The sequence below is a fragment of the Herpailurus yagouaroundi genome, unplaced genomic scaffold (genome assembly GCF_014898765.1).
Source record: "Herpailurus yagouaroundi ecotype Mexico unplaced genomic scaffold, PumYag 139, whole genome shotgun sequence".
In the NCBI taxonomy this organism is placed as follows: Eukaryota; Metazoa; Chordata; class Mammalia; order Carnivora; family Felidae; genus Herpailurus; species Herpailurus yagouaroundi.
The window spans coordinates 69033334-69047248 of record NW_024412394.1 but is presented as its reverse complement, the minus strand read 5'-3'; the positions used below and the strand labels follow the sequence as shown (position 1 = coordinate 69047248).

General features: G+C 37.0%; 1 protein-coding gene and 1 long non-coding RNA gene across 2 annotated transcripts in view; one reads left to right on the top strand and one right to left on the bottom strand.

Moving 5' to 3' along the window:
* The window catches only part of LOC121029905 (uncharacterized), a 61062-nt gene that overhangs the window by 22752 nt on the left and 24395 nt on the right, over nucleotides 1–13915 (top strand). Inside the window, exons 2-4 of the long non-coding RNA XR_005789961.1 lie at nucleotides 2465–2620; nucleotides 13231–13305; nucleotides 13440–13665. This is a non-coding gene — a long non-coding RNA (uncharacterized LOC121029905). The remainder of the gene's footprint in view (nucleotides 1–2464; nucleotides 2621–13230; nucleotides 13306–13439; nucleotides 13666–13915) is intronic.
* SLC16A10 (solute carrier family 16 member 10) overlaps nucleotides 8279–13915 on the bottom strand; it is a 117454-nt gene continuing 111817 nt past the window's right edge. Inside the window, exons 5-6 of the mRNA XM_040474392.1 lie at nucleotides 11695–11923; nucleotides 8279–8906 (exon numbers count right to left, since the gene is read on the bottom strand). Of these exons, the coding sequence (XP_040330326.1) occupies nucleotides 8674–8906; nucleotides 11695–11923 (462 nt within the window). The 3' untranslated portion in view covers nucleotides 8279–8673. The remainder of the gene's footprint in view (nucleotides 8907–11694; nucleotides 11924–13915) is intronic.

Here is a 13915-nt window from a genome sequence, read left to right as displayed (position 1 = left end):
TACTGAGAATATCACATTGTTCCACAGTAAATGATTTTCTTCTCCAAATGATTACAAAGCTCTTTTCATTAAAAAGGATTTGCTTATCTACATGAAATTGCACATTATAAAAAAAATCAATTATAAATTATACTCCTTAAAAAGAAAAAAAACAGTTTTTAAAGGCAAATACTAAAATACTGCATACTGATCAAATCCAGCATAATCATTTCACATAGTGATCTACACTTAAAACAACTACTGTGCCAAAAATGGCATCCTGTGTAGGTAGAGAAGCAGAGCCACGCTCTGGTGCACAGTGTGCCTTGGAATAATTTGGTTTTGAGGTCTAAGATACAGCATGTTTTTCTAACTTTGAAAACATGCAAATAATTTAAAAATTGCTTTTTGAGATAAACATTAAAATAAGTTGACATGAAAAATGTCACATTATATGAGGAGATACTTAAAATATCCAAGCTGTCTCTTAAAACTGTAGGGTTCTGTTTGTTGTGGCTCCAACTTTCAGGCTAAAATAAACCGATCGGAGAACGAACTGACAAAATGCAAATTTATCAAGCATTGTGCAGTGCCTTTGCAAAACGTACAGTTCTCCAATCACAATAAATTAAGTTACATCAGAAGTTACTGAAGGGATATTTAATCTCACTGTACAGTGACTTCTGATGAACAAGTCCCCATTCTCCCCTCCACATTTAACTCATGTTAACAGTAGAAAGGAGTTATCGTTAGTTAGCAGAGAATCCAGTATACTCTAGTATGGTCTTCCTAATTTTCTATAGTGCACCATTTTCCTAATTTACATTTATAAAATCCTCATAGTTAAGGCAGTCTACAAAAGTCAGCAGGATTAAATAAAAACCTGTTGTCCTCACTTCATCTGAATCCTACTTACGAGACATTAAAACTCAGAGATCCATGTGGAATTTTAGGTGGGTGTCATACAATTGGCTACAACCATGAAATGCTGAGAACCCTTAATAAATCGTAGATCTGAGGTTTGCTGACACCCAGATGTGGTCCTTACTCAATTCTTTGTTAAATCTGAAAGACGAACAATGATACTTTCAGTGAGAATTTTTTTAAATGTAACTCATTGTCCAAGTTTTGAGATTGATGACTCCCCAAACTCGAATTTTAGCCTGAAAAATAGCTTAAAATATCTACTTAAAATAAGCTTATTAGAAAGCTATTTTGTACATATGTAAATATAGATATACGATGAAACATACATAAAATTTTCTCTGTACCCTCTCAGAGTTACAGAATACTTTGAATAGCTAACTTTGTGCTAGAAACATTGATAAGGGACTTTTGTATTTTTTAACTGAGATATAATTGACATATAGCATGGTACGGGACCTCTTCCTTAAAGTTATTACCTTGGGGGGGCTATGTTCATTACTAAGTTTTCATTTAGTGATTATTTTCGTACCAGTTTTACACTTGGAAGCCTTATGTGTTAACAAAAATCATATACCTCTAAGTAAATACTGGTTTTTAGGTGAGGTTTTTTTCCTTAGATGTATATACAAAATACAACATGCATAATACTGCTGGATCTACACCTCTCCTATTGTGTTATATTTAAAAAGAAAAAATAATTTTGAAAGGAACATGAAATTTAGCACCAGTTTTGACTTAGTCTTTCTTTGGTAGGAAAAAAAGGCACCAAATATATAGTGTGCTCATTGTATGGGATCCAAAAACAGCACTCATGAAACTCTCAGTCCCTGACATACTCTTCCAGTATAGACTGAATTATGAAAGATACTTTGACCCATTAACTTTCTAGCATATTAGAACATACTACAGAAGACTACATTTAGAGAATATCATAATAGAAAATGTTTTTGTGCTTACCCACATTTAAGATATTTAACGGAATGACTCTTCTAATATGGACAGATACTGAAAAGTATTATCTGGTAAAGAATAAAAGTTATACATCAGAGGCTCCAAAATATTATCACAGACTTAATTATAATGTTAATTTATATTGATAGTTCCTACAATATGCATGGTTAGTGACATTCAACTCCAAAATACTTTTCTTACAACATGCATACTGAAAGGCTAGAAACATCTTTAATTAGATTAGGAACTTGGGAGTTAACTCCTTCACTGTTGCCACACTCAATGACAGCATTTTTAAAAACTCCAGTGGTCCCTGTTCCACTAGGAAAGGGGTGCCTCTGACAGGAGTTTAACATGTAAGCTGTAAGGTTAAGTAAGGCACAAGCATATAATCTGTTGTCAGTGATCATCCATTTTCCTGCCAAAGAAAACACAAATGAAAACAAGAGTTCATCATCAAGCTGCCAGTATAATTTGAAAAGCCACTAGTGAAGCATTTTAGTAAGTGTTCATTATTATATAGCAATTATAAATTTCTCCAGTTTTTCTGTTTCAGATTATCCACAGGGCACATTGGTTAATATTCCTTTTTTTGTTCTTCTTATAGCCACTTGTCAGAACAAAGCACTTAAGAAATTTTACTGATATTGTGGCCCCCTTTACTACTTGGACTCCCTTGCCTTTCGATCTCAGAATCACCACTAGCTCCCTTCTGATTAAGCAAGAATTAAGCGGGGCTTTTAGTTGGACACTGAAAGCTGAGGTAGGTGGACCATCAGGATCAAGTACTTAGAAAGGTTTGATTTCATTCCCAATGTCTTTCTAACATACTAACAAAAATTTGAAATCATCTGTTTTGTAAATGAGGTAGCCTCCTATATTGTATCCTGTCAAGAAACCATGGGAGATTTCCTTGAGTGTATAGATGTCAAGATGATTCATGTTTACTCTTTCAAAACTGACAATTTTAAAAAGGACATGCTAAGTAAACTATGTCCCAAGTTTCAAGGTTTCTTTGAGTGATTCGGAGATGTGATGTAAATTGTTTTCTGGGTCTTTATCGTCTCAGGAGTCATCTAAAGTCATCTGATCAAGTCCACATTTATGTAAGTTCAGTAACTGTGGTTCTAAGTTGTATGCGGTTTTCACATTTAGCTATGGGCATTTGGCCCTTTATTTTTGACACTGTAACCTATCACTCTATAGTGTATTTATAAAACAAAGCGTTAGCGTTTGCCAACAAATCAACTGATAAAAATGGCTGTGACTATAAGATTATAGTGAGCCCAGGAGCTCTCTGTTGCTCTCCTCGTTCTTCTTTGCCCCGCGAACCAGTCTCAAACTCAGCTCTAGATGGTCTTTTTAGTTCCTTTACACCAAAGTATCAACAAAGCTCAGTTACTATAATATGAGCAGAATTAATGATTGTCAGCCTTCCTTGTCTCCTGTGTCCTTATTTCACATTAGCACATCACCGTTAACAAATGGCCAACTTGTTCTTCTGTTTTAATAACAAGGCAAAGTTTTGTTTTTAAGAGTTAATTAAATTATGATGGATGATACATTTTTCTCTTAGCCAAGATACCACTTATCTTTCAAATTAAAGAATATAAATGTACAGGTGCCTGGGTGGCTCAGTCGTTTAAGTGTCCAACTCCTGATTTCGGCTCAGTTCCTGATCTCACAGTTCATGGGTTCGAGCCCCATGTGGGGCTCTGTGCTGACAGTGCGGAGCCTGCTTGGGATTCTCTCTCTCTCACCTCTCTCTGGCCCCTCCCCTGCTTGTGTTCTCTTTCTCAAATAAATAAAAACTTAAAAAAAATTTTTTTTAAAGAATATAAATGTAAAATAATGTTTCACTTCCTTCTCCTTTTCACACATGGGAAAAAGCAACAATTTTTAGCCTAATGCAAAAAATGCTCCTTAATGTTTATGCCAGCAATGATGAAGTTTTCAATTAGAAATTTCCTAAGGAGTCTAAAACTTAAATTGTTTACATATTTAAAAAAAATTGTTTTAATGTTTTTATTTTGAGAGAGAGAGAGAGAGAGAAAGACAGATTGTGAGTGGGGGAGGAACAGAGAGAGAGGGAGACACAGAATCCAAAGCAGGCTCCAGGCTCTGAGCTGTCAGCACAGAGCTCGAACTCACAAATTGTGAGATCGTGATCTGAGCTGAAGTTGGATGCTCAACCAACGGAGCCACCCAGGCGCCCCTGATTGTTTACATTTTTTTTTAAAGTTTATTTTATTTATTTTGAGAAAGAGGTGGGGGGCAGGCAGAGGGAGAGAGAGAATCCCAAGCAGGCTCTTCACTGTCAGCACAGAACCTGATGCTGGGCTCAATCCTATGAACTGCAAGATCATGACCTGAGCTGAAACCAAGAGGCGGATTAACTGACTGAACCACCCTGTTTACAGGGCATCCCTTTTTACCTATTTTTTTAATTAGAGCTAATTAACTTATCCTTTCCACTTGTACCTCTAGACTCTGGGAATTTAACACCCTTTACCATAAAGTATCAGCCTGCAGCAGATTTCATTAGGAGCCGTCTCTGAGAGGCCACTACATTCCACAGCATCCTCCACGATGTGCTCTCAATGGAATATGAAAATCAAAGTAAAAAATTATGCTCTCTGAAAATATTTGAGAACTTGACGATCTTTTCTCTGAAAACATTAAACATTTAAATAAAGTTTTATATATTAGCACAAAAGATGCCAATATATAACACCTATCACTTCCTCCCCAAATTTTAACCACACAATTAAACAATTTTTTCAATGGAGACCAATAGAACTCTAAGTTGAAGGCTGAGAGCAAGCTGTTCTACCAGGTGACAGGTGACGTGAAGCTGGATGCGATTTCATCCTGTGAAGCCGTAGGGACCAGTAAGTAGTGCGACTAAACAGCCAGTGGAACTAAGCAAGGATGTCAATGGACTCTTGAGCAGGTTTTTGAAAGACAGAGGGAAGTAAAGGGGGAAAGAATGATAAGGATAAAGATAATAGGAAGAGTAAACAAATGAGGCCTAAGAAAGGGTAGGGGGGTGCCTTGGTGGCTCAGTTGGTTAAGCATCCGACTTCAGCTCAGGTCATGATCTTGAGGTCTGTGGGTTCAAGCCCCACCCCCACATCAGGCTCTCTGCTTGTCAGCAGGGAGCTCACTTCAGATTCTCTGTCCCCCCCCACCTCAAAAATGGATAAATATTAAAAAAAAAAAAAAAAAGTGGAAAAGTGCATGGCCAGGAACTTCCCTTATGCCACCCATGCTGGAGGCTGCCTACCCCTAATCGCATTTTCTATTCAGTTTTCTATTCACTTAAGCACAAAAGTCATTTGGACATAAAGTGGTGTGTAAATAACAATGGTACAAATTAAAATATTCTTAAATGCAGTTGAAAGGATTAGAATTACCATAAGTAAAGACAAACCTATGTTTATTTATAATTGTGTACATTTACTTTAAAAGTGTGGAAAGTTGAAGCCAACAGAGTTAAGGTTTTCTTCATACTTGGGAGGGGATCTTCTGCAAACATGTATAAACAGATACAATGGATCAGGAAGTACAAATGAAGTCTTGTTTCTATTTACGGATAGAATTTGAAGCTTAATGCAAGCATGATGCAATTTCCAGTGGATATTACAAGTCTTGTCGTAGGACTGTAGACTAAGGATTTTAACTGGGATCAAAGAAATTTATAAATTTTGAATAAAGTACGATCTGGGTGGTTTATTACTACTGAAATGGATGGATCCTAATAATGTCTACCGCAGTAAAATTTAACTGCAATGTTTCTGGAAGATCCATAGGCAATAGTACCTGATCCAGAGTCTCTGTAAAGGGAGCAAATAGTTGCTCCCTTTATGTTGTTGGCCTCTAATACCAGAATCTTTGAATTTGAGAATTTGCTGAGTTTTATCAGAATTAGGATGATGAGATAGAAAGCAGAGTTCTGACTCTATTCTTTTCCTCTCAAAAAAGTGTCTGGATTGAACCAAAAAATTTAGGCCCATCGAGTCACTTTATTGCAATAGTAACACTCTGTTCAGAGATTACAAAGGATTTACTTTGAAAGATTATGGTACTATTTCTTGTCTAAAACACAAATCCTTATGAATATTAGTATTTTTCATTTTATCTTTAAACTTCAGACTTCTAGAACTTTTTGTACCAAACAACATATGTTATGAAATATGCATTTTATAGAATTCAGCATCGTTTATACTTTTTAACTTTATATTATTACAGCACAGACCTCCCCATAACAGTCTATTATAGTGGAGCTCTTTCAGTATCATAGATCCCATTTAATTCATTCCATTAGACTGAAAGCTGCATATGTGTAATATTGTACACAAAATATTCTGAGATCTAAATACTATACTAAATACTATTAATACTTCAGTCACTTTGCTCTTTTATTATGGAAACTAACCAAGCAAGAGCAAGTCAGATTGTTACTTTTTTTTTTTCTTTCTAAAATCAGCCAAATTTTGAAAGGGAAAACATTTTGGAGGTCTTTACAGAGCAAATTTTCTCTTTTAGAATTCTTTCTGTAAAAAGGGGGTGAGGCAGTCTTAGGAGTCTATGCTAAAACTATCAAAAAAAATTTTTTATAATGGCAAGTTTGATGATTGATCTTAGTTGTATGTTCTCTAAAGTACTGATAATAATCAGGAAATAATGTTTTATGTAATTGGGTGTGAATAAATGAATCCGATAATATCTTACATTATCATTTCTAAGTCATTTTCTAAAAGCTTTAAAATAAGAATATGAAAGGGCAGTATGGTCAAAATATAGTTGTTCTTTTAAGCAACAGAACCTTCCAAAAAACAAATTACCCAAGTTTCCTAAATATGAAATATAGAAGTACTGGAAGTTGCAACCATGTGTATGTAGTAAATGGCTAAGTGATGTCTTCACAATAAAAAAACCACTTAAAATCCTATTAAAAATAAATTCCGCATTCAGCATTCCTACTTTGAACTTTTGGGTTTTTCTAGCTGTTTAATTAACTGCCTCGCTTCCCTCCAGCCCCCTGTGTGCCCTGCCCCACCCCCATCAACAACTACAAATTCATATGCTCTTCAGGTACCTATATCCTCAGCTAGAGGCAAAAAAACAATAGAAGCTGAAAAGAAAAGCAGGGAGATAATAGATTAAGTTTCTGTCCATCCAGAGAAGTTAGAAACCTATGGATCCTGAAGGTGCTTTAGAAAAAGACAGCATTCTTCCCAAGTGAACAAGCTACGTTTGAGGAAGCTCTAATACACATTTATACTTAGGAATTAAATATACTTTGCATATTATTAATTTTCAAAGACATAAATAAGAAACAGGTAGTATGAGGAAATTGTTCTTAGTTTTTTGTAGACGAGTATAGGTCATGGCATGACTTCGGTTTTAATTTTTAGGTCCTTAAAACTTTAATAGCTTTCATACAAGTGTTTTTGTAAATAGAAAAAATATTGGGAATGTTAATGGGGAGCATGCTAGGATAAATACTGATGAGTGCAAATTTTTGCCAGAAAGTTTGAGAAATACAGAAGTTATTTCTCTTTATAAGTGCTTTTAACCTTCCAAGACCCATTAATTTCATAAACCAATTTGAGCAATTATTTCCATCAGAAATACCTTCTGCATGATTAAAAGATTTTTTTCACCATTTGCACCTGAAACTGCAACTTGATAACATGCTCGGTAAGACTCTGCTGAAATGTCAAGTCTAGTGCCAACAAAGTCAGAAGCCAGAAAAATTCTACGTTAAAACTGCCAGAATCTCTTTCATTCATTCTATTTTACTTTATTGTTAAAATTTAAACAATTTCAGAAATTTGGGGTGTTTCTGGCTACCTGAGTAAAACATACTGCAAACCAAAAGAGAAAAGTAAGTGGAAGAAGCGCCTGATTTCCAAATTGCTCTGCCGTAATGAACAGGATCCTTTTCATCTCGCATATACTGAATCTGAACACAGTGTTACCATCAGCACCAAGAAGTTCCCTTGACACTGAAGCAAGTCAGGATAACTTAATTTCATATCTTACTTAACGGCAGGCAAGCAACTTTAACATAGACTTGAGGTTTAGGTAGGTCTGACATTATCTAGAATCCAGGCTTAAAGGTAAAAAGTTTCCAAATAGCAGAAGAAATTAAAACGGAGATACCAGAACTAAAAACACCATGTGAGACGATAAACGTTATTTCCAGTCCTAACCAAACTGCAACCCTTTCAGTATAGTGTGAGGTATTTTTTTTTAATTTTTTAAAAACATTTATTTATTTTTGAGAGAGAGAGAGAGAGACAGAGAGAGAGACAGAGTGCAAGCAGGGGAGGGGCAGAGAGAGGGAGACACAGAATCCGAAGCAGGCTCCAGGCTCCGAGCTGTCAGCACAGAGCCTGACGCGGGGCTTGAACCCACGAACAGCAAGAACACGACCTGAGCCGAACGAAGTCGGACGCTCAACCAACTGAGCCACCCAGGTGCCCCGAGGTATTTTTAAATATTTGTATAAGCTTATTAGCATTCACAGTTTCCAAAGTTGCTTTGGAATAGCTTCAATTCTCTTAATATTTGACTTTCAGACATGTTTTCATATACCATAGTCTCTGCCCCCAAACTCATGGAAATATCAAACAGCTAGCTATTCTGTGGCAGAAATGGTTCTTGTAGTAATAAGGGTTCTATTTCCCAATTATTGTGCTATTCTTAAGATGTAATTAAAAAAATAGGAAATTTGCAATTCATATAAAAGGGAAACTTGCTTAAACTTCCGAAAGCAAGTCCAGTCTGGTGGAGGTATATAAGACATTAAATAACAGAGTCAGATTCTTTCTTAAAGATTCCAGGTGAGCTTGACAGCAGAGAGTTCTGGTTCTCCAACATTTTCTCCATCTTTTCTCCTCCAGTGGTTTCACCAATCTCTCTTTGCTTCTTACTGTGGATCCATGGGATAAAACAAAGGACAGCACCTCCAATAAGGGGAGGGATTCCAGCGAGGTAGAATGCCACATCGTAGGAGCCCAGCTTGTCACGAAGTAACCCTGGGAAGGGAAAAAACTGTCACCAAGAGAGAACCAAGTGTGGCTTTTAGGGGTCTCAGATCAATCACACTGATGGCCTCCTCCTAAGCTAACAACTTCATCTCAGCAGGACTAGTTCAACCATCTCAAATATCAGACATTGCCCAGGAAATGGGTCTGAGGTAAAAACCTTTCCTGATAGGAGGAAGGAAAAGATCTTAGATCTTTAATCTCGTCACAGACTACAAGCCTATGGGTTTTCATACCAAGTTATTACATGGAAAAAAATATTTGCAACCAAGCTTTGGCTTTCTCAAAACCATTCAAAGGCCATTTGGGGTATTCTGACCTTTGGTGTAATGGTCCTTACAACGTCTACATTTCACATCTTTCTTAGGCCTATTTGTTTATGAAATAACATGAAACTATATTTAAAATTATGATCCGAAATCGTAACAAAAATTATAGATCTAAGAGGATGAAAAAGTTAGACTGTTACATACATTTATCAGCACGTGGGAGTAAAACATAAGAATATATGTTTGCACTTTAATAGATCCTTGGGCTCTGCTTCTAAAAACGGTTATTTTGAATACTCCTTATTTCTAATTTCTCTAACAAAATCCAGGTTTTTTTAAAAAGATTTTATTCTTGGGGTGCCTGGGTGGCTTAGTTGGTAAAATGTCTGACTTCAGCTCAGGTCATGATCTCGTAGTTCATTAGTTCCAGCCCCCCGTCGGGCTCTGTGCTGACAGCTTAGAGCCTGGAGCCTGCTTCAGATTCTGCCTCCCTCTCTCTCTACTCCTCTCCCACATGTGCTCTGTCTCTCTCTGTCAAAAATAAATAAAAACATTAAAAAATATTTTTTTAAGATTTTATTTTTTAAGTAACCTTTACACCCAACATGGGGCTCGAACTTATAACCCCAAGATCAAGAGTCACATACTCTACCAACTGAGCCAGCCAGACACCCCACAAAATCCAGATTTTACAAGTCATCCTAGTGGTTTTTTTTTTTTTTTAACGTTTATTTATTTATTTTCGAGAGAGAGCATGCACGCGCGCGCAGGGGAGGGGCAGAGAGAGAGAATCCCAAACAGGCTCCTCAGTGTCAGTGCAGAACCCAGTGGGGCTTGAACCCACAAACCGCGAGACCATGACCCAAGCCAAAACCAAGAGTCGGACACTTAAGCAAATGAGTCACCCAGGTGCCCCTATCTTAGTGTTTTTAAACTTTTGTAACTTTTACCATAAGACCTAAGTTATCAGAAATGTCCAGGGAACAAACCGTATAGAGTATCTGACTTTTCTAAATAAACAGCTGAGAATCTGTCAAGTACCGACATGAAGTGTTCATTTATTCTAGATAGAAACATAAAATATACAATATATCTAAATCTACAATTTTCTTATCTTCTGAGTCAGAATATTCTGTATATACTGACCCTTTCCTTCCTTATGAACACCAGTCATCAGGTTTGGACTGTAATACTATGATCCGTCAGAAGCTCCTGAGGAGTCAAGAGCTTTCTGCTGCCAGTTGCTGGGTGCTGTTCTGCCAACTTAGGAAGTTTCCAGTTATCTCCTTATTCTTGGTCTGTTATCAGTCATTTCTAGTTGCAAACACCATTCCTACCAAAGTGCTACTTATTATCTGCTTTTGACTTGGAAACCCTAGAAATCTACGTTTGTAAGGTATAAAAATAGTGTGAATAGTCTATTACCTGCAGGCAGGGGAAGAAGGGCTGGAGGGTTCTCCTCCTACAGGGAGACTGTGACCTTTAGTGACTCTGTGTGCTTGATTCGTGACTAGGTTCCCAGCGGGAAAAGTTGCTAGATATGTGCGATTCTGGACACGAGAATGAACTTTCTCTGAGCCCCTTACATGCCAAACACCAACGATAATAAATACATTTGAATTTTATCCTAATTTTATCAGATTCTAATCTAATAATTTACTGGCACCCCAGTGATATTGAACATGAGACAATTTTATGCTATTGAGAAGATTTCTAAAGGTGAAATGCATCATAACATAAATTAACCATTTCTGTGGCACTTACCACATTCACAGTGTTGTATAACCGCCACCTCTATCTAGTCCCCAGATATTTTTATCACACCAGAAGGAAATGCCATACCCGTTAAGCAGTTATTCCCTACTCCCCCTTCCCTCCAGCCCCTGGAAACCACCAATCTGCTCTCTGCCTCTGTGGATTTACCTACTCTGGATATTTCATATCAATAAAATCATACAGTATGTGACCTTTTGTATTTGTGCTTCTTTCACTTAGCATAATGTTCTCAAGGTTCATCACCTGGTAGCATGTATTGGTACAATACTTCATTCCTTTTTATGGCCGAATAATATCCCCTTATGGCTGCACCACATTTTGTTTGTCCATTCATCCACTGATGGACATTTGAGTTGTTTCCACTAAATGGTATTTTTCATTAATTATTTCTAGGGGGGATACGATCTCTTGCCCAAAGCATACATATTTAGAAAATTTTTAGAATCTTCACCTCTTTTTTTAAAGAAACTATGTTCCCATTTCTCCAAAACACATACTAAGTGAAATACAGGAATTGTAAAAGCTTAAAGCCCAGAAGATTGCAATTACACACTTTACTGTGTCAGATTATCAATAAGGATAAGAGAGACTCCTCAGCAAACTTTTTCAACATGCCATCTACAGCTGGTCTTATTAAAAATGTTATCAATAAGGCACATACAAAAGCAAAAGACCACCAACCAATAGATCATAATATATTTTACAGATAATTACTGGAGAACCATTACATTTACCTGCAATAGGTGGGCCCACAGTCATGGGTATAGACATGAATCCAAGTAGAAATCCAATTGCTTGAGAAACATCCTGGGCACCAATTAACTCAAAGGCAATGGGAGCCATAATGGAAATGAAGCATCCATCGAAGAGCCCCATGATGAGACAGACAGCAATGAGGGCCCCAAAGACACCGCACAGGGGAATCATCATGGACATCAGACCAATGAAGAAAAAGGAGAGTACCTAGAACAAGACACCACCACAATGTCAACTCTGCTCTCAGGAAAAGTATATGTTGCAATTACTGAGCAACGTGCATGCCTAGGAATATTAACTGACTCCTCCCTGGAAGAGTTGCCTCCCTGGCCCAATTCACCTTGATTTTATGTAATCAATCCCCATAATCATCTCCCCTAAGTTCCCCTAGCACTTTCTTAAAATTTACATTAAGAATAAAGTAATTATTTTTACATATTTACCTTCCCCTCCAGCCTGTAAGTTCTTTGAGGTCAGAATCTGTACAAGTCCTCTTTGGACTAGATGTTCTAAGGTTTAAGAATCTTGCACCTGGTCAGCGCTCAATAAATATCTGTTCTTTGAGTGTTGGCTCAAATGCATTCATCAAACATCTGATTTTGAAATTATATATACTCTACTGGTGTTAGTCCTTTGCAAAAGGAAAATATGCCAGCAAGATCAGAACAGATCACAAAGCTTCCAATTCGGGGAATGCAATGATGTAAGGTTTAGATATTTAAATAATTTAGAATACATTGCCTGCCAATATTCCAGACATAATCCAGATATTCAGACCAAGTGAGAGATTAAAATAAGTAACTATGAGTTGATAGGTATTATACAAATATGTACTGAATTTTGATTATTCAAATTCTAATTAAATTCTGACAGTCATAGGAAATATGTATAACATGCAATGAAAAACAAATTATTCTGCTATAACATTGAAGAACTAAATTTTCTAATCCTATTTTACTTGATAGTGTAAATCAATAAGATTAACAAATGATACTTTCAAACACTGTTTTCTGGTGATACAGCATAGGTATATCCTATTTAAGCCTCCAGAGTTAAGGTTTGGAAATACTTTGAGCCATGGAATACTTTCATTTTAACGTTAGAGTAGTTAATAGAACCGAACACTTAATTTTGCCTGCCATTTGGTAGCTCTGTGCTGTGTGCTATGTGAATAATACCTGGTCCCTACCCTTGGGCTGTGGGGAGATGAACACGTGAAACAAGTGGACATCAAGTGTTCTAGATGTTGCCATAGTTGTATACTCCCAAGTATGGTGAATACAAAAAAAGAAGCAAACAATTCAATAACTTTCTTTAGGCAAAGAACGAATTAAAACTCGACAATTCACTAGGCAGCAGAAGAAATGTTTCAAAATGCATCAAGCTTTTGAAAAATATGCATATAATAGCAGCTATCATTTATTGTTTATTAAGTGCCAGGCACTGTTCTAGGCACTTTAATAATCTCCTAACAACTTTACGAAGTGGATACTAATATTGTGCCCATTTTACAGATGCAGATAGTGATTCTGGAAGAGGGGTAGTAATGCGCCCAAACGTGCCCATCCTGGAACCCTTGGTCTACACAGGTAGTAGTAGAGAGCAGAAGGAACTACTGTTCCTAGAGGATACCCTTCAATGACAGGGGGGTGGGGGTGGGGGGAGGGAAAGACCATGAAGCAGCCATCTGGATCACCATCTTTGCCTATTCTGTTTTTCCTAGGACCCACTAGGCACACCTACAGCGTACCAAGCTCGGTAGCTCACCTCAGGGCAGCCCCTCACAACCTAGTACACATCAGGATTACCTGAGGAGTTCCTGAAGCTGCAGACTGAGTGAAGGGATACAGGAATAGCAGTCTGGCCAAGCTCTCCAGATGACTTTAATACAAGTGGTCCACTGACCCCACAATAAGAAACATGCTCTTGAAAAAAGTTTCAAACTCCAGGTTAGATCTCTTTTCGACACCATCACACCATGCAACTGAAAATTTTTCTTCATGGTTAAAACATGGCTTTATGGTATAATGATTAGTATAAGACTCCGAGTTGGTTGTTGAAAAATAAGCCTGGCACTCACATTTTCCAAAGAACACAGTCTCCCATTCTCCTGATTTTTTATTTTCTACTTAAACATCCTCGTCTCTACCCCAGCTTCAATGAAACCACATACAGAATTTCTTGCATGGATATTATTGG